This window comes from Vanderwaltozyma polyspora, genomic scaffold (genome assembly GCF_000150035.1).
Source record: "Vanderwaltozyma polyspora DSM 70294 KpolScaffold1040 genomic scaffold, whole genome shotgun sequence".
Classification (NCBI taxonomy): domain Eukaryota; kingdom Fungi; phylum Ascomycota; class Saccharomycetes; order Saccharomycetales; family Saccharomycetaceae; genus Vanderwaltozyma; species Vanderwaltozyma polyspora.
This window is the reverse complement of record NW_001834628.1, coordinates 48,790-70,927: the sequence shown is the minus strand read 5'-3', so window position 1 is coordinate 70,927 and position 22,138 is coordinate 48,790. Positions and strand designations below refer to the sequence as shown.

Sequence of the window (22,138 nt, the reverse complement as noted above, 5' to 3'; positions counted from 1 at the left end):
TGCTGTACAGTTTACAGTCCAAAAGGTGTTTTTTATGCAGTTACGATGAGAAGTGAAGATACGACGAGCAAGACAAGTCAAGACAGGACAAGTCAAGACGAGCAAGCAAGCAGCAAAAATGTGGAAAATTTTATAACTGCAGTAGGAGGTGATCTATTTAACAGGTTTAGACAAAGCGACAAGACAAGACAAAGCAACCAGTACTTCTTGTAATGGAAATAATATTCACGGCTAGTTGTTTGTTTAGATGATAATTAGATATTTTGGCGTTTTTTTCCTTCCCACTTTATTTCATTTCATCTACATTGTAGTTATAACTTAGATACTGCAGTTTGATGGATGGCGACAGCACCAACTGATGGCAGGAGGTTCTTGATAACATCGATTAACATAATTGGACGGAACAAGCTAATGTATTGTAGTTTTAAAATACCGATTAACTGGAAGCAAGAAATGGAATAATATTAAATTAATTAAGAGAGCTTTTCTTATAAACGCCAGTTTTTCGTCAGTGTACTCTGATGTCAGTAAAAAAAGCACAGCTTGTTCTCGTGCATAATGGTGTAGATTGATAAGGTTATATTAGCTTAGCTTAGCTTATATTAAATTAAATTAGCTTATCTTATCTTAGATTAAATTAAATCAAATTAAATCAAATTAAATTAAATTAGATCAGATTAGATTAGATTGGATTGGATTAAATTACAGAAAATATGGATATGTTTTGTTATTATTGCTAATAGTGATAAAAAATTATATATTTAAAATTAAACATAATATGAATGATTCTTGTTTTCTGATTTTATTTTTTTATAATGTTATAGGAAAGAAAACTTATACTAAATCAGTTCTCTAATCGAATAAACCGAAACCCATATCATCATCTTCTTCGGATTCTTCAGCAGCAGCTTCTTCTTCAGCAGCAGCACCGGAAGCAGCACCAGAAGCAGCGGCACCACCAGCAGAAGCTGGACCAGCAGCTGGAACAGAAGCCATCTTTTCAATACCTTCAGCAATCAATTCTTCAACAGACTTACCTTCCAAAGCAGTCATCAAAGCAGAGACTTTGTCATCTTCAACTTCGATACCGACAGACTTCAAAACTTCAGAGACTTTGTCGGCAGATGGAGCAGAACCGGCAGCGTTCAACATCAAATAAGCAGCTAAGTACTTCATTTTTAAATTAATTGGATGATTTCTTGTATTGATCTATTTGAAATAAGTCAAATTGCAAAAAAAACCACTAACAAATCTTAAATCATACTTAAAAGTAAAAATCAAGACTCCCCTTCGCAATTAAATCTGTAAAACACATATCAAATTACTAGAATAACTGAATTAAAATGTAATATTCATGAAGCTAGCTCTCGATAGGATAGAATAAAAATCTACAAGTTCAATAATGAAATGGTATTAGAGACATAATCAGTATCTAAACAGAAGGATGAACCAAATCGATGATTAGAGCAAGAGCAAGAACAAGTTCAATAGTAAGAATAAGAATAAGAATAAGAATTAGATAGAATAAGAGGATAGTGATATTGGATTGTTAAACTTTCAGTTGCTGTTGGCAGAATAAAAGAGCATCGAAAAGACCAATTCAATTGATAGATACTTTACTTTACAGTTTGGTCAGTTTGGTGAGTAGGTGACCTAGTAATCGTGTGTACTTCTTAGTATGCTATGCGAAGGAGCAGGCCACTGAAACTTTTTCGAAATTTTTCAGAAGCAACGGGATGGATTTTGGTTTTTTGCGTCGGTCTCTTTTGCGTGCGTGCGAGTGGGAGAAGTAATGCCGGAAGAAAAAACCCAACCAGGAAATGTCGAGTGACTGCATTAAAAGCAGAGGTGTCCAGATGTATGCTGCTTGTGTAGTGAGGTGTGTGGGTGGTTAAGTGTTGAAAGTTCTGCCAAATTCCATCAAATTCCATCAAATTTTATCGTAAGATTACTACTTGAACAGCACGCGCACGCGTTCCAGTAAGAAAGAAAGAAAGAAAGAGAGAAAGAAAGAGAGAGAGAGAGAGAAACCTTGGTTTTCTGCCTGGAGGCTGCCTCACCTCCGGCCTGGAAACGCTAAACTTGTTCCACCTACACCGACTTTCCCCAGGCTGAGTCCAGCCTAGCCCATCATGTCGCTTCTTGTTCTTGCTCTCGCACCCGCTCTTGTGCAGTACCTCTCTGGTGAAAAATTAACCCATCCATCTTCTCATCAAGCAACCAAACTTCACCACCACCAATCCCACTTCATCCCATCCAGACAAAGAACTAAATGTTTCAAATATCTCGAAGTTAGCCTTTGGCATCGATTCTGCTCTGCTATGGCCCCTCCCTCCCATAGAGGTTTTATTCAATGTCACTACAATCTGTAATTTACTAACTAACCAGTCTCTCTTTCTTTGTTGATGAGGAAGAGTGAGAGAGATACCAGAGATATGGTAAATTCACCAACTAAACTAATTTGTTACCACTAGGTTGGATTTGGATTTGGAATTGAAATTGAAATTGGAATGATCGATTCATTGATGGATGGATGATATGATATTATACATTCGCTAGTTAGTTTAGTATCATTGCAATATACTATCCTATTCGATATTTCAATACTATTAGGTGAGTATTTAAGTAACAGGTCTATTTTAATTGCTAATATTTGGGATTCTTGTTATTATCAGTTGAAAAGAACTCCATCTATCGACAAAAGTACTCAACTAGCCCATAATGTCTACTGCTGCTCCAAAGAAGAGAACTTTCAAGACTTATTCTTACAAAGGTATTGACCTTGAAAAATTGTTGGAAATGCCAACTGAAGAATTCGTTAAATTAGCTCCAGCTAGAGTTAGAAGAAGATACGCTAGAGGTTTATCCACTAAACCAGCTGGTTTGATGAAGAAATTGAGAGCTGCTAAGTTGAACGCTGTTGAAAACGAAAAGCCAACTGTCGTTAGAACTCATTTAAGAAACATGATCATTGTTCCAGAAATGATCGGTTCTGTCGTTGGTGTTTACAACGGTAAGTCTTTCAACCAAGTTGAAATTAGACCAGAAATGGTCGGTCATTACTTGGGTGAATTCTCTATTACCTACACTCCAGTTAGACACGGTAGAGCAGGTGCTACTACTTCTCGTTTCATCCCATTGAAATAGAAAGGGTATAATTATAATAACATTTTTTATTATTATATTATATTTTATACTATATATTGTGTCTTATTTTAAGAGAATAAAACAAAAATAATTTACATTATTACTATTATTAACCCATTTCAAGTCTAGTGCGTTTAACTACTCATTATATGTAATAGATAATTTTTTTATCCAAAAAACTCTAATACAATAAACTATTGTGTCTTTAATACAATCTACGTTTCACAATTCCTGTCGTCATAATCCTACACATGGTATATCAAGGATATATCAATCACATCTTGAATTTTTCAACTAGTCTTAATTCACATTTACTTAACTTAACTTAACGTAACTTAACGTAACTTAAAATCTCTTGAGATTGCTGACATGCTCTAATTTAAGCAGACGTAATCGAATTAAACATAGGATACTACAATTGCTCATCGAGCACGGATTAATGACATTTCAAATGCTTCTTACTAGTTGCCAATTGTCTTGGGTTCATCATTTTTTAACTACTACATCGATTTCATTAAAATTTTCAAGATGCTTTACACAGACAGGCAGAAAGGCTCCAAGCATCAAATTTTCAATGCGATGAGATGAGCTCTAAAAAAAAAAGTCAAATTAACTGATTAGTATAAGATATAGTGGATGGTTTTGAGAAGGTTTTTAGGATTAGGAGTATTTCTCGAGGGCCAGATAGGTTGTGGTCAAGTGGTACGTTATATTATGGTTTCGTCTATTGATTCTTTATTTGGTGAAGTTACCAAGGGTAAAATTGATTCCTCTGTGGATTCTTTGTTTGCCAACTCTTCTCGTTCTATTGATGAACAACAGTTGAAATTAAAACATAGAACTGAGTTGCCAACCGTTGTTGAGCCTGTTCAAGAAGATGTTACTGCTCCTTCAGCTTCAGCTTCTGGTGCCCTTATTGACGAGGAAGTAAAGGTTGCTAAGAAGTCAAAGAAACCAAAGAAAACCGAGGAAGACGATTTAGAAGGAAAATATTACGCCAAGTTATTAGAAGATGACAAGGATAAGTCTGCTAAGGATGTCAAGAAAGAAACTAAATCAGAATCAGGTTCAGTCTCAGATTTAGATTCGGATTCAGATGCTGAGGATAAAGTTGAAAAGAAAACTGAAAAATCTCAAGCAGCAACCACTTTAGATTTAAAAGAAGATGAATTAGAAAAGGCTAAACGTACTGTATTCATTGGTAATGTTCCTAACACTGTCATAACATCAAGAAATATTTATAAACAATTCAAGAAACTATTCTCTTTGATCGACGAAAAGAAATTCTCCATCGAAACTATTAGATTCAGATCCATCTCTTTCGATGAAGCATTACCAAGAAAAGTAGCATTTGTACAACAAAAATTGCATAAATCAAGAAACTCTATTAACGCATACATTGTCTATAAGGAGAAATCATCTGTCAACCCAATCTGTACCAAATTGAACGGTACTGTATTCCAAAAAAATCATTTAAGAGTTGATTCAGTCTCAAACCCAGCTGCACATGAAAATAAAAGATCTATCTTCGTTGGTAATATGGACTTCGAACAAGATGAAGAAACTTTGTGGTCCCATTTCGAATCCTGTGGTGAAATTGAGTACGTCCGTATAATCAGAGATTCAAAGACTAATTTAGGGAAAGGTTTTGCTTACATTCAATTTAAAGACTTACAAAGTGTGAATAAAGCATTGCTACTAAATGATAAAAAATTTGATAATACTAAAACTACAAGGAAATTACGTGTTTCGAGATGCAAGAACATCAAGAAGCCATCATCATCATCAGCAACAAGCAATAATAAACAAAAATTAAACGAATCTCAAAAGACTAAAATTGGTAGAGCTAAAAGAATCTTAGGTAAAGCTGACAGAGCCACTGCAGGTGAAAAAATAACCATCGAAGGTCTAAGAGCAGCAAAGGGACAAACTGCTTCTTCCCACTTGAAGAGAAAGAAGGAAAGATCAAAAACTGGTAGAGTCACTAAACGTTCTATAGCATTTAAAAAGGCACAAGCAAAGGATTCTTCAAAAAACTGAATCAAATCCTCTTCACACCAAAACAAACGATCTTTTATAGTAAAATAGTTTTTAAAATATATATTTAGATACAGTCAACCAATCAATTAGTTAACCAATTCATCAATTAATGCAATTCCATAGTGTTCATTTAACGTCACCTAACTAAATTGCTGACATCGACATCTACATCTCTTTAATAGAACTGGCACCGAATATTTCAAATATATCAGGTGAACCCAAACTTCTCAATAAGGGACTACTAAATAATAAAAATAGGAAAGCTGTACCAATAGACTGACCAACAAGAGTTGCTTAAAGGGTGAATAGTCGGTAATTTGATATTTGAGAACCATCCTATAGCTTTTTCTTTTAGTTTTACAGCTTTATTAGTTTGAGGTTCGACAGGTTTATTAAGAACCTATTAGCTGGAGGATAAAATAGTACATGAACTTTGGGAGATTCTTAAGGAAAGTTACATTAATCAGAGATAGAAATCTTTATCGAACGTATAGTGGAATTTTGAAGATGCAAGGTGTCAGAAGGTCCAAGAGGATAAGAGATCACTTAGAAGTATCGGTTGATGATATAAAACAAGAGGCTGATATCAAATCGAAATATTTCAAGACTGAAGAAGATACAAGTGTTAAACTTGAGCCAGTGATAAAAGAAGAATTCTCACCTATACCTGAGGATGATGTTGATACCGATTGGGTTAAATTATTAGATAATAAACCGTATTTTGAATGGATCTCCAAGAGAACTAGCGATAATATTAAAGATTGGTCAAGAACTTTAGATTTAAATATATTCACAGACAATTCAAAAGAAGTAATACCAGATAATTTTATTCCAATATATTCAAAGGTACGTCTGATGAGGTCTAAAATTAGAACTCCTGTAGATACAGTGGGTTGTGCTATGCTACCTATAACTGTAGGGAAGGAATCTGGTATCGAGAAAGAGGATATTTTACCAATTAATTATAGATTACAAGTACTAATAGGTGTCATGCTATCATCACAGACAAAGGATGAAATCAATGCTGCTGCAATGCACAATATCACTGAATATTGTATAAATGAATTAGAAATACCGGAAGGTATTACTATTGATGCATTGCTAGAGATAGATCAAGAAATTCTTGATGAATTGATACATTCTGTTGGATTTCATTCAAGAAAGGCAAAATATCTAAAAGAAACGGCATTAATATTAAAAGAAAAGCATAATTCTGATATACCAACTAATATTGAAGGACTTCTTGCCTTACCAGGTGTAGGTCCAAAAATGGGATATTTAACATTACAAAAAGCGTGGGGCAAAATAGATGGCATATGTGTAGATGTTCATGTACATAGATTAGCAAAAATGTGGAAATGGGTTGATGAAAAGAAATGCAAGACTCCTGAGCATACAAGAAAAGAATTAGAGTCATGGTTACCTCGTCAACTGTGGTATGAGATCAATTCTGTTTTAGTTGGATTTGGACAAGTGATATGTATGTCCAGAGGAAAAAGATGTGACATATGTTTAGCCAATGATGTCTGTAATGCAAGAGATAAAAAACTCGTCAATAAGGGCATAAACATGGAATTAGAAGGTGGTGATGGGAGGGCAAAAACAACTAGAGGTGATTACTCAGAATTATTACAATACATTAAAGAAGAGAATGGCAAGTTAAAAATTGAATTCGAACAGATAATAGAAGAAACCAGAATCAAGAGTGAATTTTAAAGAATTTTTATCTGTTGAAAATAAAATGAATAGTTTTACATAAATTGTGGAACACACATCTATATAGACTTTGTATAATTATCATGGCATTTAAAATCTTCGATTTTATATTTTTAATTACCTATTTAAATGAATACAGTAACGTTCATAACTAACGTGGTTTCCCCCTTAACTTAAGATTGCATTACATTTCTCCAAACTTTGGTTAGCAAAATATTTGACGTCAACATCATCATCTTGTACCAAGGTTTTCAGGGAAGTGATAATGGTGTCATTAATTAACTCTTTGTATTTTGGTAAATCAGTACTTAATGATTCTACAATAGATATGTATGCCTTGGCAACATTAAATCTGATATTTGGAACACCATCACTTGACAAATGATTAATAAATGGCAAAATTTGTTCTGTGGTAATTTCTCGAGAGACTACTGGGACTAACGCCATCAATGCAGAGAGTAAAGTAAATCTGTAAACAAAGTTTTCTAGTAGTTGTGAATCGAACTTCAGTAATTTTGAAATAATTTCTTCACGACTCCATTCATCACCGAATATTTCAGTTAATCTTTTCAGGTTATGTACAGCAGCACTTCTTATAGAGTAAACTGTATCCCACAACCAAGATAGACATAAGTCACGTAATTGCTTGTCAAAGAATTCTTTACCCAATTGTTCTGCTAAGATAGGAATATAATTGATAATTGCCATTCTTACTCTCCAGTTCATATCATTAGCCAATTCTGTGATAGCTGGCAATAATGATTCAGATAACATATCGACACCAATAACGTTGTTTACTACTTTTAAGTTTGCAATAATGTTTAAACGAACATCTGGGAATTCATCTTTTAACATATCCAGTAAGATTGGTACCAACTTGTCAACTACTTGTTCTTTGTTCAAAATTTCTGCAAGGTTAGTTACAGTTAAAGCCAAAGAAGCTCTAGTTGCTTCGTTTTCATCCAAACTTAAATTCCTTACAGCTGGGAAAATTTTTTCTAAAACCACAGTTGGATTTTGCAATAACTTTGCAAAAGAAGGTAATTGTTTGGCAATTGCCTTTCTTACGTCACCTTCTGTATCTTCACATAGACTTAAAAATGGATCAACCAGCTCATTTAACAAAGATTCATCATGCTCGAATTGAGAAGCTAAATCTGTGAAATGGTCAGCGGCCATGTAACGAACTCTCCAAGATTCATCTGTTATTAATTTTTTGGCGGAATCTAGTAGATTTCGTGAATTTGAATGATCGCTCTTAGCATTGAAAAATTTCAAAATAGATATCAAACAATTAACGCCCAAGAATTTAACGGAATCTTGATTGTCGTCCAATACCCTTTGAAACATGTTTGAAATATAGTCCCAATCTTCATTAGTTGATAATTCTAAATTTTGTGTAAATAAATCGATAATTTCTGGTAAATGTTTGGCTGCGGATCTTCTGACCATCGGAGTATCATCCTGAATCAATTGTAAATACAATGCTAATAAATTTTTTCTTAGAGTATCGTCTTTAACCCTTGCTACAACAGACTTGAACAAACCACAAGCGGAAACTTTTGAAGAGAACCAATCTGCAGTAGCCAAATTTTCTACCAAAGGAATGAATTTCTCAAACAATTGATCCTGAGACAATTCTTGAGCGACGTTATTCAAAGAATCTACAGCTTTATCTCTTACCAAAGTTTCTTCGGTTGAAGCCAATATTTCTAAAATTGGCAACAATAAAGTAGCATGTTCGGAACCACCCACATACGGTGTAAATTTACCCAATTGTTCAGTCAAGACAGAAAACACTTCATCTTCATCATCTTGTGCTACCTCTGTCAAAAACGGAATCAATTCACTTCTAGTTCTTTCTGGACCCAAGGCAATAGCAATTGTATCCAACTTTTGCATGGCTTCCACACGATTGGCAATGTCATCATGTTTCAACTCATCCATCAACAAAGCCAACGGGTATATCTCATCGTTTCTAGTATTATTATCGGTAGACATCTTTTAATTTGTGTTTCTTATTTAAATCCAATTACAACTATAATTATAGTTATAAATATATATTTGAATCGAATTAGTCAATGTTAATATCTCTCTCTCTGCTGAATTTCCCCACAATATATATAAAGACACACACACACGCACACGCACGTTTCTCTACGTCCTCAAACCACGGTTTCCAAACCAGTCGCAAATGCTCAAAACCTGTCTAATATAACAAATAATTATCCTTCTATAACTTAAAACGTACCTTCAAAAATAACAATATTAAATAATATCTCTTTAAAGGATAGCTTTCTAGCACCGAAAAAATTAACGAAGACAAATCAAACGAAAAAAAGCACAACAATCAATAACTTCGCCAGTTGCAACTGTTACAGACCAATTTCTTAAACCTATAAACTACCAAATCAAATCAAATCAAAAATAACCAATGAAACCTAAAATTAAACAAATAATTAACATAAGTTTCCTTCAAAATGATACTCTTTTATCTTAAATTTTGATATCTTCTTGTTTCCAATTTTTCTTTATTTCAAGAAGAATTCGAAATGGTGAAAAACTAATAAGTAACGCATCGTTGAAAGTGATTAAAAGTGTTGATAAATGACAGGGGTTCAGAGTTTTAAGATTTGGATTGGAAATGGGACCCCATAGTAGAAGAGGACTGTTCTCCAAGAGTTGGAGGTGGGTTTTTAGGAGATATACATTTTGAAATAGGCTCAAACAAGTTATATGTTGTAGATTAAAGATATGCGGATTTCGTGGAGTGGTTTTGGTTTTACAGCAGATGTGGGGATGATGCGTTTGCTCTGCCGTGCGTCGCAATTACACTTTGATCAAACTGAATGATAAGATGTTATAAATAGGTTTTCTTTTATCAGTATACAACCATTCTCAAAACCACAATTAAATAAAATGAAAATTAAATTAAATTAAATTAAAATGAAAAACGTATTATGTATGATATTAAATAAAATTTTGAAGCAAAACTGATTATTACGTACATATATATATATATATATATATATGCATGAGACATGAAGAGGAATTGAAGAGTATGCCGATATGTTTTAGAATTGTAACCATTTGTCATTGTAGATTTCGTCAATCGTGGGTCTCTTTGTCGGATTTCTTGTCAGTATTCTCTTGATTAGATCGACACAGTCCTCACAGGCCCCGGTAGAAGTGTTGAATTTGAGTTCTGCTTCAAGAATCTCATCAATATTGTAAAATGGATTCTCTTTAAATATTATCGTGTATAATAAAATACCAATCGCCCATATATCCTGTGGCTTACCGACATATGGCTCACCTCCTAGTACTTCAGGAGCAGCATAGTCGATTGTACCAACGAAAACATCAAATGGACCACTTTTAACATATGCAGCAGATCCAAAATCAATTAATTTGATAAAACCTTGAGAATCAACAATAACATTTTCATCTTTGATATCTCTATGAACAATACCTTGATCATGTAAAAATTTAATACTGGATACTACTTGCATAAATATCAATTTCGTTTCAACTTCACTCATATTCGTCTTAAATTCAATCAGGTCAAATAAATCAATACATCCTGTCTCCCCATGCATAGGTGTTTCAATATAATAATAGTCATCATCTTCAAAAAAATCTAATAACCTTAGAATATTATCATGCGGGTGTTTATTTAAAGTTGACATAATTTGAATCTCAGAAAGAATGGTACCCAACTGTCTATCTCTGACCCAAGTGTCTACTAAAATCCTTTCCTTGAAAATCATTTTAATGACAACAATATATTTCTTCTTCTTATGCAAACATAGATTTACTTTACCATATGCACCTTCACCCATTTTTTGTAAAATAACAAAGTCCGATATTTTTTTAGTTCTTTTCTGAGCACCAATTTGTTGCTCAGGTGTATATAAAAATGTAGTCTTTCCTTCAGTCGACGAAAGTATACCTGATGAATCACCGATATTTTCCTTTGATAAACTTTCGGATGATGATACCTTATTAGAATCATCCAGTGTCACCAATGATGTGTTCGATTTTGAACTCTTTGGTGACGATGCCATACTCATTATCAAACTTCCATCAACTCTGAAGTTACCTTCTTTTACAAATTGAGATTTATCCTTGACATAAACTTTTGCCAATTCCAATTTTTCTTGTAATTCCTTATCGTTCAAATCAATACCATTATCAATTTTCAAAATTTTTTTGATTTCATCTCTTGCTTCACTTTTACTGCTGTCAAGAGTATTTTTGGTCTCCTTTATTGGTGTTTGACTATGACTATGACTGTTTGATAATAAACTTTCATCTATACTTAACTGAGTCATTTCTGGTAGAGATGAGACTGATATTTTAGAAGATGATCTCTTAGAAGAAGTTGCTGAACTATTACCACTACTAACAAATGCCACTTCAGTTTCTTTTAACATATGAAGTTGTGATGGTGTTGAAGTGTAATCCTTTATCACAACATCTCTGGAATGTGTTATCCATAAAAATGCAATATTGGAATTAACAACTCTCAATTGGAAATCAATTTTAATAAAACATCCGTCTCTATGAAGAGCATCAATACCTACTGAAGTGTAAAAATCTTCGGCGTCACCATTCATTTCTGCTTGAATCTTTCTAAAGAAATGTTCAGTAAGAACTAGACCTTTATTTTTACGGTGGGTTATATCTAATGCAGGATACCTCACGCTAATAAATTTAATAATATCTGCAAAAGACGGTATAATGTCAGTGATCGGTTTCCCTACTAATTCATTGAAATGAATACCAAATAAATTTTTGGAAATTGACTTATTAAAACTAATCAATTGTAGTTTGTTGGAATCAATGATAAATAAACCAGCCTCATATGGCAAACTGTGAATTTTTAATTTCAGTTCATTTTCCAGAATAGATGCAGATACTGCACATGGTATATTGTATGATAAATGATTCAAAGTAAAATATCTAATTTCATTCAAATGATTAGACACTCTAATTGATACTGGGTATAAGCTATCATCTTTAGCTACGAGCTTACCATCAACAATCTGTTGAATAACATCTGCTAAAGATCGACTAATAGTAGATATATCATGTATCTCATTTGCGAACTTCACTGATTTCTTCTTGTTTTCTTTTGTAGTAGTACTAGAAATAGTTGACTGAGAGTCTAAATCAATCGCTTCATCTGACATACTCTTAGTACTACCAGAATGGATATTTTCATTAAATAAACCATGCTCATTTATAATATCATCAACAGAAAAATCCTCTAGACTCAATTTGATATCCATATAATCGCAAGGGACCTTTTCAAAAACACAGACTAAAAGACCATTTTTCCTTTTAGCCCAGAATGAAGCCCATATTAGATTGGAAGAATTATTATTACCTGGTTGTGCAATTGCAACAATTTCACCAGAGAATACGATTTCTTTTCCTTCACTGGTCATAATCTTATTTAAAACAAAATTTCTATTATCGGAATGAATTAAATCTAACAGAGTCAGAGCTCTCAATGCATTTTTGGATATACCGAAAGTTAAACATGCCAAATCGTTAGCAGCTTTGAATTGCCATGGGAATTGTTGTGTACAAGTGAAAATAGCATGTGGTGCTGAATTTTTTACTGATGTAAAAGTATGCAATAAACGACCATAATCCTGTTGAGGTCGTAGGTTATTGAAAGATAAATCATCTTGGCCTACGAATTCATGCATTTCTTCTTGTAATTCTTTTTCATCGTCAACACTTCTTTCATCGTTTACGTTTTGGTGTTCAAAAAATGGCTCAGCTAAACTATCTAATAAAGTTCTTGATAGGCCTTGAGAATCTGATAATTCATTACCTATGTTTAATTTATCAATGTTCAATAAGGAGATCATGTGCAAGTCGGAGGCTTTTGCAGAAGTATTATTTTCCAGTGTTTCATTCAATAGATCTAATAGTTTTTCCAAATCTGACATACGCGAATTGACAATCTCATTTGAGTGGCTAGCTGAAATATTTTTATAAAAGCTTTCTTTATTTTCGACCAAAGTATTATGAGAATGAGCATCTGAAATTCGCCTAAACGTTTTTATTGAGTCACTATGAGAACCGCTGTTGATACCTTTTAATTTATCAGGTAAAAAAACCAATGAAGTAGCCCTTTGTAAATTTGAAATATTTGAAATATTGGATAACTGTGTGCTTGATCTGGTTGGACTATGAATTGCGGAAGATGTTGCACTGTTTGTGACAAAGGCTTTCAATGCTGCAGAATGAGCACTCCATTTAGTTTGTTGAAAATTATTAAACTTTGTTGAAGATTGACCTGAGAGACCAGGTGAATCGAATCTATCTCTTGAAAATGCAGCATTTTCGGCAATAGCCTGACTTAGATGTCTTGCATGTTTTAGAGAACCATCGGAAGGATCCTTCAACATGTCTGGATTTCCTATCATGATCTCCAAGGAACGTTTCAAAATTTTCAATCTAACGGCCAATGAGTTTGGAGATAGTGGGTTATAAGAATAAACATGAGTCGACTCATTTGGCAACGAGATAAGTTCCGCAGAGTCTATATCTGTTGTAGAAGACATGGAACTTATGGATAGGGACCTCGAGCTATTAATTGACACGCTTGGAGGTTGATGAAGCTCATTTGTGTTGGTCGAAGATGATATACTTTGCGAGTCAGACTCGCTGCAACTTATTTTCGAATTATCATTTGTAATCATATTCTTATTGTCATTATCATTATCATTATCATTGGTGCTGTTAGTGTTAACATTATTATTTGTATTCGTATTGGATTTGTTATTATTATTATTATTCGTAGTCGTATTCGTATTATTTGTATCGTTACTATGTGATATACTCAATCTCGAAGAAGATGTAGATGCACCATGTTTTGTGATGGAATGCTTTTCTTTCAAATTATCGAAAGAATGCTGTGAACTAGAAGACGAACCAATATATGGCATATATTATTATTTATGAATCTGTGGGGAGGGGGGGGGGTGTGATGGGATGGAAAGCGATAAGCGGATCAGGGTATTTCAATATAGCAAAAGTGTACGATAACAAAGACAGAACTATGAATGTGGATTCAATATACTCAACGATGAAATCAAGCAATTGTGTAGTAGTAATATTTTGTTTTATTATTAAAATAAAAAAAGACAACAACAACAACAACAACAAATAATGAATAACAATGGAAATAATATCAATGGGACCAAAAATAAGGTTTTTCCAAAATAAAGATAGGTGTATAGCAATACTCTAAATTAAATTTTCGAATAAAAAAAACACCACCAGTGACTGTCGATCCAGATAATACTCAATCGTTGAAACACCAAACAATAGAACTGTGGGAAAGGTCAACGTAAATAATTAAAAGATGAAATATTCCAGATATACTTGTTTAAGACTGGGGGGACAATGACAATTGACCAATACTTGAACTGTAAAATAAAATATCAATAACTAGCTATAATAAAAGAGATGATGATACAATCTGGGAAGGGGGGTGGGGGGATAATGTTGATGAGGAAGGTTTATGATATATGAAAGCAGGATGTTGCTTTGTTGAAAAGTATAGATATTTTAATACTGTTGATCAATAAAACCAAACAAAGTTGAATATGTAGAAATAGTATATAAATGAAGCAAAAACCAAAGAAACGTGTAACGAATTGTTAGCAGGAGTGAACTTTGCAATATACTTTGAAGGTGTATCTTTGAGGTGTGTGTTGGGATAGATATTGAAGTGAAACAGTATACAACAAAGGATTAGATTAGATTAGATTAGATATGATTTGATTTGATTTGATTTAATCAGATAATAGGTTCGAACTAATTTTTTTTTCAATTGTTTGTTGTTTGTTGTGTTCTTTGTCGAAGTTGGAAGGGAAGCGTGAGTTAGTGAGTGAGTGAGCAGAGGAAGAGATGTGATGCAATGAGAAGAAGTTATGATGGAGGGAAGGGAAGGAGGGAAGGGGGGGTAGGTAGGTTAAAGGTTAAAGGTTAAAGGTTAAAGGATAAAGGATAAGGAAAATTGGTTTGTTGTACAATGGAAAAGTACAAGATATTAGAATTAGCATTATTATTAGCATTTGGTAGGTATGGGTCAGAAGAGGGAGTTGTGGATGGTGATGTTTCCACGAGAGAGAGAAAGAGAAAGAAAAAAAAAAAGGAAATTGAAAGTTAAAAGAAAAAGTGAAAATTGATATTTTTAGGTAGGAACATACGACGCTAGCAAATGGAGGAGGGAGGTGAAGGTGACGAGTCGTTACAATCGCAAAAGAAATAAAGAACGGACGCAGAGGAACAGTAGTCACGTGTATGTATTTTATTTTATTTTTTTTTCTCTTGTTTCTTGTTTCTTGTTTCTGGTGAAAGTTTATACAAAGCTCGGAGTATTTGATCACGTGTACTGTTGTTTTGATGCAATGTCTTTAGTGGAAATGCAATGAATGGGACGGGACCGCAGTACCAGATAACACGACACGGAGAGGTTTCTTGGGTTATTCTTGCACCATATGGGCTGGTTCTCGCAACCCAACCCCCATGCCACTAAGCAACAAAGCAAAGATACACACCCAGAGACAATCCTTTATGGAAAGATGCATCGTAGGGCAATCAATCGCACGGTCTATAAATGAATCTATGGGGGAGGGGCTGCTGGGGAGCTGCCCAAAATTCATTGGATATTTAACTTAAACGATGAGATGTCGAAGTGTTGCAGTCAACGTATACAGTGATGACTTATTCATTACACACAGATTAGTCCCAGGTATCTAGCATTTTTAAAGTGAGGTATCCGACACACACACATACACACATACATAAACATATATACACTAGATATTCATTACTCTTGTATAGACAATTGCTATCACTTTCAGTGTTGTCTATTATTTTACCACATTAAATACAGAGACATGCGTATGTCTAGTTATGAACGAACAACACTTGGTTTTAAATCGTACTCCGTCACTATTCTTCAAGTCACATGACCACTTGGTTTTTTTCTTATCGTTGAACTGGCTGTCACTGCTTAACCAACACTCTCTCTAACCTCTGACACCCAGATCAACCCATCGTAACATCCAGACACTACCCCTCCAGTAACACTCATCCTTGGCATCATAGACACAATGCCAACACTCCCAATTCCATATCTTTATTACTGCTTATATACTGGGTTTTTTTAATAATGACACAAAATATACTGTGTTTGTACTATTCTCAACTTATTCAACTGTTTTGCCAACACCCAATACAATGCAATTTTCAATCAACTCTTACCTACTAGAACTATATATATATATATATACTGGTATTTATTCATACCAATTTCAATTACACTTTGGCGGGTCTTACATTCTATCTATTTGTATATTTATATATTTATATATGTAAATATCTTTTCTCAACTCTTATCTCCCTCCCGTATTCAGCACACCGTTGGAATCCAATTGTCAAACTTATATACCAAAACAGGCACCCTCTCTCTCACACATTAACACTTTGAAACAATGAGTTTTGGTGGTTCTTGTATCCTGACAGGAATAGGAGCTTTGGCTTACAAGTTTGATCGTAATCAACAATTCGAAAGATTACCAGAAAGTGACGTCTTATTAAATAAAATGAATACAGACGTGTATAGAAAAAAACTCCAACAACTAAAGATAAGAATACCTAGATCTCTGATTAATTACTTTAAAGATTTCTTCGACGGCACTTCCCATTTATATCCCATTAAAGGTGTAATCGAGGTCACTGCAAATGTGAAACTATATTCGGTGCCAATGTTAACTATATTTACGTCTTATTCAATAATGTATTCTTTAGTAAGTATAGCATATTGGGCAACAATTACTCCAATGTATACTGCTGGGCTACTATTTTTGGGCCCTCCTGGGCTAGCTATCGCTATTATTCACACTTTTTTACACACAAATGCTTTAACTTTGATGTTTATGAGAATGTCACATTTACAAAGTGCCCTAGTTAAAAGAACCGTAACCTTTAAAAATTATCAAAGTGTCTCCAAAACAAAACCAATCAAGTTTTATGTCCCTATCCTAACAAATTATTTCTGGTTCTACTATTTGCCTAAAAAAATCCTAAAATATACTTCAGGTTTGTTCGTTTTCTTAGGTTTGATGGGCGTTTGTTCAATTCCAGTCATTGGCCCTTTCCTCTATACCTTAGCCATATCACCATTTATTTCAAGAATTTACGTCTCAAATATATATCGTTTAAGAGGCATGACTAACAAGCAGAGATATGATAACTTTTTAGATCATTTAGGTAAATATACAGTCTTTGGAATCTATGCTGGGGTATTAGAATTATTGCCTGTCATTTCAGGACTAGCCTTAACAACTAACTCTGTCGGAGCCACCCTATGGGGTATGGATGATGAAGAGTAAATTATACAATTTAAAGTACCAAACAATTTAGGCAACGTATAGCTATTTAAAATAAATACTATCTTTTCATACATATTCATATATCGTTGTATTAAAAAAGAATAAGAAGATCAAAACGTTAGAAATATCGACTAAAAATGCTTAAGTTATAAATTGGTTTCCTTTGTCTCTCTATATATACAGATTAATACTTGTACATCTATCAATTAATAAAGTACAACACTATCAACACAACCAAAACCTGCTGCAACACCACCTTCATTAGAGGAATTGAATTTAGATCTTAACAACCACCCTGCATACTCGTTATTATAAATTGTGTCATCATCAAATAATATATATCCAAATATTCCTAATTCACTGATTATAGCTTCTTTAAAGTACTCATCTCCACGGATAATAATGTTATGCATAGTCTCTTCTGGTTTGATTAATTCCATTAACACATACGCATTCCATTCACCTTCATCAATTGAGTTCAAGAACTTAGGAATATCTTCCTTGTAGATGTTATTACCACCTCCTTCCCTTTGAGGTTTCAATACAAACTTTTCAGGAGATTCAAATGCTAGACGTTTACCTTCATTTCCAAGTGATGTATTGTCTAATGGATAAATATTGACGAACGTTGAAGTAAGCTTCTTTACAATATCGTCTTCCTTTACAAACTTACGCAAATATATTTCTTCTGTTAGCAATTGTTGAATCTTTTTAGCTCCAGAGAGTTGAGTTAACAAATCTGGTGCTTTGATAGCATATGATGTTTCCAAATATAATCTTGTATCCCAATCTTTATCGGTTTTGAAATCGGTTGGAGCGTATCCAGACCTAAAATACACTACTGCGACTTCTTCATTTGTAGCTTTTATTAACAATCTATTATCTTCACCTAATTTAGTCAATTCAGGAATTTCATCAAATGTCATCCTTTTAGATTTAATGCCATGTAATTTCAGCAAATTATATTCTAGTATTCTTTGGTCAAATACATTTCTTTCACCGTTCTGAACTACAAATAATACACAAGCATTACCACTAATTGAGTCATAACGGTCCACGGCCTTAGCTAAACCCTCTGCCAATTTAACATCTGAATCAGAAACTGGGACATATTTATAATATTCTAGGCCCTTGGCAACATCATATTTACCAGATTGATTCAAAAATTGATGTAATTCACCAACTTTAGTAGACAACCCACCAAATGAAACAGAAACTGTATTAAATTCCACTTGCTTTATCTCGTTAGCAGATTTATCAATTAAATAATCAGATCTGAATAGACCTAATCTTAGCTTTTGTTTAATACCAATTTTAGAAGCCTTCAAATAAGTATCCCATAGTTTCCCAGTAAAGTCAGGATCAGATTTAGCTAATTCAGCAGCTTCAGATGTTAGCCATCCTAGCTGGTCTTGAGAAATTTTGGCATATAATTCATTATAATCCTTTTGAACATCAATCGCCTTATTAAAACTCTCCTTTGGTAATGTTGTAGGAAATACAGTAGTTGGTGCAATAGAAGTACTCTCTGGTTTGAAATCAGGAGGATACATGATTAACCCGTTGGATAACGACCATTGATAAATTTCAGGAAGCAAATATTCCTTTAAATATTCATCTGGAAGGCTAGGATAACGAAAACTTTCAGAAAACATAACAGCAAAAACTTAGTTAACCTTAACAATTGACTTATTTGACTCAATTGAACTCAATTGCCGACTCTTAACCTTCAAAACACCAGAAAATACTCATTTATCTATTAGTTTACCCTTTTGCCATTTTATATTTTATTACTAATTTTTCATCAGAATCAAGATGATGATGTATGCTGCGATGATTAAATTTGATATTAACAAAAAATAATGCGCCATACAAAACTATCATCAACAGGAGGTGATATATCCAAGCCATACAAAACTATCATCAACAGGAGGTGATATATCCAAGCCATACAACGAAGCCATTTGTAGACTAATGGGGGTATATGATAAGGCATCTTTTGCAATGTTTAAATATATTTCAATACCATTCTATGGATATGACTTATTTTATTATTATATAAAACTATTACAAAATATATGATAAATGAAATGATATGAAAAAAACGCAGTTACACAATCAGATATTTAAGGGTGGAATGAGGTGGGGGGAGTTAAAGGAACTTGGAAAAGACTATAATTGGTAGAATCGTTTTTTTATGGTGATTATTCTGATTTTTTTTCGATGTTTTCATCGAAAATAATATCCTCTAAGATATTGCTAACTTTACTTTCTAATGCATCTTGACCTTTTTTATCATCTTCACTGACGTGGGTATCCAAATCAAGCTTGTTTTTGGCCAATTGCAGAATTTTCTCCTCAATAGAGTCCTTAGTAATTAATGTGGTTATATTGACTTCCTTTGTTTGGCCAACACGATGAGCTCTATCAGCAGCTTGCCTGTCATCATGTGGATTGAAACTTTGATCAAAGATAATTACATTATTGGCACAAACTAAATTAATCCCAAACCCACCAGCTTTTGTTGATAAAATAAAAATAGGAATTGTGTCATCTTCATAAAATTTATCAATTAGAGATTGACGATCGTTAACTTGAGTTGAACCGTCTAGTCTTAAAAATTTATAATTTAAACTCGATAATACTTTTTCTAAAATATCCAAAACTTGGGTGAACAATGAAAAAACCAAAACTTTCTCCTTTTTAACTGAAATTATATCTTTTAGTAATTCACATAGCTTTTCAACTTTACCAGAATTAGCCCATGCTTTCTCATCTAGTTTATATTTCGATAATGTTTTTGGGAAGTTACAACATAAAGTATGTAATTCAAAATCAGACATATAACTCATATCTTCTCTGATATATTCCTTGTTACCATTTTCTGCATATTGAGGTTCGTCTAAGATAGCATCACTCATTTTGTCTATAATTTCATCATTGAATATGTGTCTGAACAATAATGGATGGATGGAGGCTTTCCGTAGTGACATAATCAAATTTTTAGAGCTTGAAGTTTGTATTTTACTTCTCTCTTTAGGATCCTCTGGAAGTAAGCCCTCCTTTATCATTTTCTTATGGTCCATTACAATTTTTACTTCCTTGTTGTAGATCTCTCTTTGATCTTCATTCAAAGTACAATATGCAATGTGTTTATGCTTTGCTGGTAAATGCTTTAATACTTGATCTTTACGTCTTCTCAGGATAAATGGTTTCATCATAGTTTTAGCTCTATTAATGGCTTCTTGGGCTAACAACGGGTTATGATCTTTACCAGAATCACTAGTTTTGGCCCTTTGCTTAAAGATAGTAGCCAAAGAATCCTTTTTAGATTCAAATAAGGAAGGCATAATGAACTCTAATAGAGACATAAGTTCTCTCAAGTTATTTTGTAATGGTGTACCAGTCAAAAGCAGTCTAAAGTTAGCATCAATCCTCATCAATTTTGAAAACCTTTCTGACATTGAATTTTTCAACATGTGGCCTTCATCATATACAATTACATTAAAATTACGGTTTCTTAGAAATGAAACATCATGCTTATTACCTGCTGCTAAATTATAGGTAGTAACAATGACATCATACTGTCCATCGTTCTCTTCCAAAATATCTCTTAAATCGGCTCTTTCTTGTTGAGAACCATAATAAGGTTCAATTTTTAAATTAGGACAGAATTTTTGAAACTCCCTCAACCAATTTTCTAAAGTAGATGATGGAACTACAATTAAGTGAGGTCCTGGTTGTTCGATTTGCTTTAAATAAGCTAAAAATGAAATGACTTGACAGGTCTTACCTAAACCCATATCATCTGCTAAAATACAGGACATATGATTCTGATATAATAGATTTAACCAATTGATACCCATCTGTTGGTAATCCTTTAAACTAATATCAGATGATAATAATCTTGGTTTGCCTCTAAAATATTTGACGACACGGTTCTTTTGAATGCTGACACCACTTCTGGTAGATCTCTTTCTGGTGCTTACCATCTCATCATAATCTTCATCATCTTCTTCAGATTCAGGAATTTCATCTTCATCAAATTCGATGTCACTTTTAGCTTCACCTTCACCTTCACCTTCACCTTCAGATTTCTTGGATTTCATCTTTTGTAATAATGTAGCGCTCGGAGTGACCTCAGGAGTTACTGTTTCACTACCATTATCGAATTCATCCACAACAGCTTTATTTTGGTCATCTGTATCTAAGGCCATCATGTCTAATTCACCATTACTATCGACATTTTGTAAATCCAGACCCCATTTTTTCATTTGGACTGATAATGAGGAACCATATGAGGAACATTTTTTAATTAAGGATTCGATAGCATTATAACCTTTGATTGATTGAGCTATTTTATCTAATAATCTTTCACTTTCATTTTTGTGATTATTACCACGATACTTTCTTTTTGATTGTTTTGAAGCTTGTTTTTCCTTTTCAGCTTCAGTTAGAAATTCTTTTGAAGAGAAATCATTTAATCTTTTTAACGGTCTACTTGAAACGATAATTTTTGCTTTTTTCCATGAAAATTCTGCCAAATCAGCAATATCCATTGGGTTCTGCACTATTGAATAAATGTAAAATTTGATCATCAATGGTAATTTTCTGGAGAACGTTCTTCAAACTCTTTCACCGCTCAAATCTTTAATCATCCGGAAATTTCATTTAATTCCCCTTTTTCTTTAAGGGCCCATAAGGGTTTTCTTTCCTCCTTTTAAAAAACTTATTCCTTTGGCACAACCTAATTGAAGATGGGTTTAAACCTTTTGTACCCTCTTCATAAGGAATACCCTCTTAAAATA

At 33.4% G+C, this 22,138-nt stretch overlaps 9 protein-coding genes across 9 annotated transcripts in view; 4 read left to right on the top strand and 5 right to left on the bottom strand.

Moving 5' to 3' along the window:
• Positions 1-852: 852 nt before the first annotated feature.
• Positions 853-1,176, bottom strand: RPP2A (ribosomal protein P2 alpha; the record flags this gene model as incomplete). The annotated part of the gene is made up of 1 exon (XM_001643620.1): positions 853-1,176. One exon carries the CDS (start codon positions 1,174-1,176, stop codon positions 853-855), a length of 324 nt encoding a protein of 107 aa, XP_001643670.1.
• Positions 1,177-2,721: 1,545 nt separating this feature from the next.
• Positions 2,722-3,147, top strand: RPS15 (40S ribosomal protein uS19; the record flags this gene model as incomplete). Its single annotated transcript, XM_001643619.1, has 1 exon — positions 2,722-3,147. One exon carries the CDS (start codon positions 2,722-2,724, stop codon positions 3,145-3,147), a length of 426 nt encoding a protein of 141 aa, XP_001643669.1.
• Positions 3,148-3,783: 636 nt separating this feature from the next.
• On the top strand, positions 3,784-5,187 carry NOP12 (rRNA-processing protein NOP12; the record flags this gene model as incomplete). The annotated part of the gene is made up of 1 exon (XM_001643618.1): positions 3,784-5,187. The coding sequence occupies one exon, from the start codon at positions 3,784-3,786 to the stop codon at positions 5,185-5,187; it is 1,404 nt and encodes a 467-aa protein (XP_001643668.1).
• A 426-nt stretch (positions 5,188-5,613) lies between these two features.
• Positions 5,614-6,903, top strand: Kpol_1040p22 (endonuclease III domain-containing protein; the record flags this gene model as incomplete). Its single annotated transcript, XM_001643617.1, has 1 exon — positions 5,614-6,903. The coding sequence occupies one exon, from the start codon at positions 5,614-5,616 to the stop codon at positions 6,901-6,903; it is 1,290 nt and encodes a 429-aa protein (XP_001643667.1).
• Positions 6,904-7,071: 168 nt separating this feature from the next.
• Positions 7,072-8,904, bottom strand: TPD3 (protein phosphatase 2A structural subunit TPD3; the record flags this gene model as incomplete). Its single annotated transcript, XM_001643616.1, has 1 exon — positions 7,072-8,904. One exon carries the CDS (start codon positions 8,902-8,904, stop codon positions 7,072-7,074), a length of 1,833 nt encoding a protein of 610 aa, XP_001643666.1.
• A 1,073-nt stretch (positions 8,905-9,977) lies between these two features.
• PSK1 (serine/threonine protein kinase PSK1) lies at positions 9,978-13,871 on the bottom strand (the record flags this gene model as incomplete). Its single annotated transcript, XM_001643615.1, has 1 exon — positions 9,978-13,871. The coding sequence occupies one exon, from the start codon at positions 13,869-13,871 to the stop codon at positions 9,978-9,980; it is 3,894 nt and encodes a 1,297-aa protein (XP_001643665.1).
• A 2,559-nt stretch (positions 13,872-16,430) lies between these two features.
• LDS1 (Lds1p) lies at positions 16,431-17,330 on the top strand (the record flags this gene model as incomplete). The annotated part of the gene is made up of 1 exon (XM_001643614.1): positions 16,431-17,330. The coding sequence occupies one exon, from the start codon at positions 16,431-16,433 to the stop codon at positions 17,328-17,330; it is 900 nt and encodes a 299-aa protein (XP_001643664.1).
• A 206-nt stretch (positions 17,331-17,536) lies between these two features.
• Positions 17,537-18,985, bottom strand: GSH2 (glutathione synthase; the record flags this gene model as incomplete). Its single annotated transcript, XM_001643613.1, has 1 exon — positions 17,537-18,985. The coding sequence occupies one exon, from the start codon at positions 18,983-18,985 to the stop codon at positions 17,537-17,539; it is 1,449 nt and encodes a 482-aa protein (XP_001643663.1).
• Positions 18,986-19,534: 549 nt separating this feature from the next.
• The window catches only part of FUN30, a gene marked incomplete at both ends in the record, with an annotated part of 3,940 nt that continues 1,336 nt past the window's right edge, over positions 19,535-22,138 (bottom strand). The window contains one exon of the mRNA XM_001643612.1: positions 19,535-21,928. Within this exon, the coding sequence (XP_001643662.1) occupies positions 19,535-21,928 (2,394 nt within the window).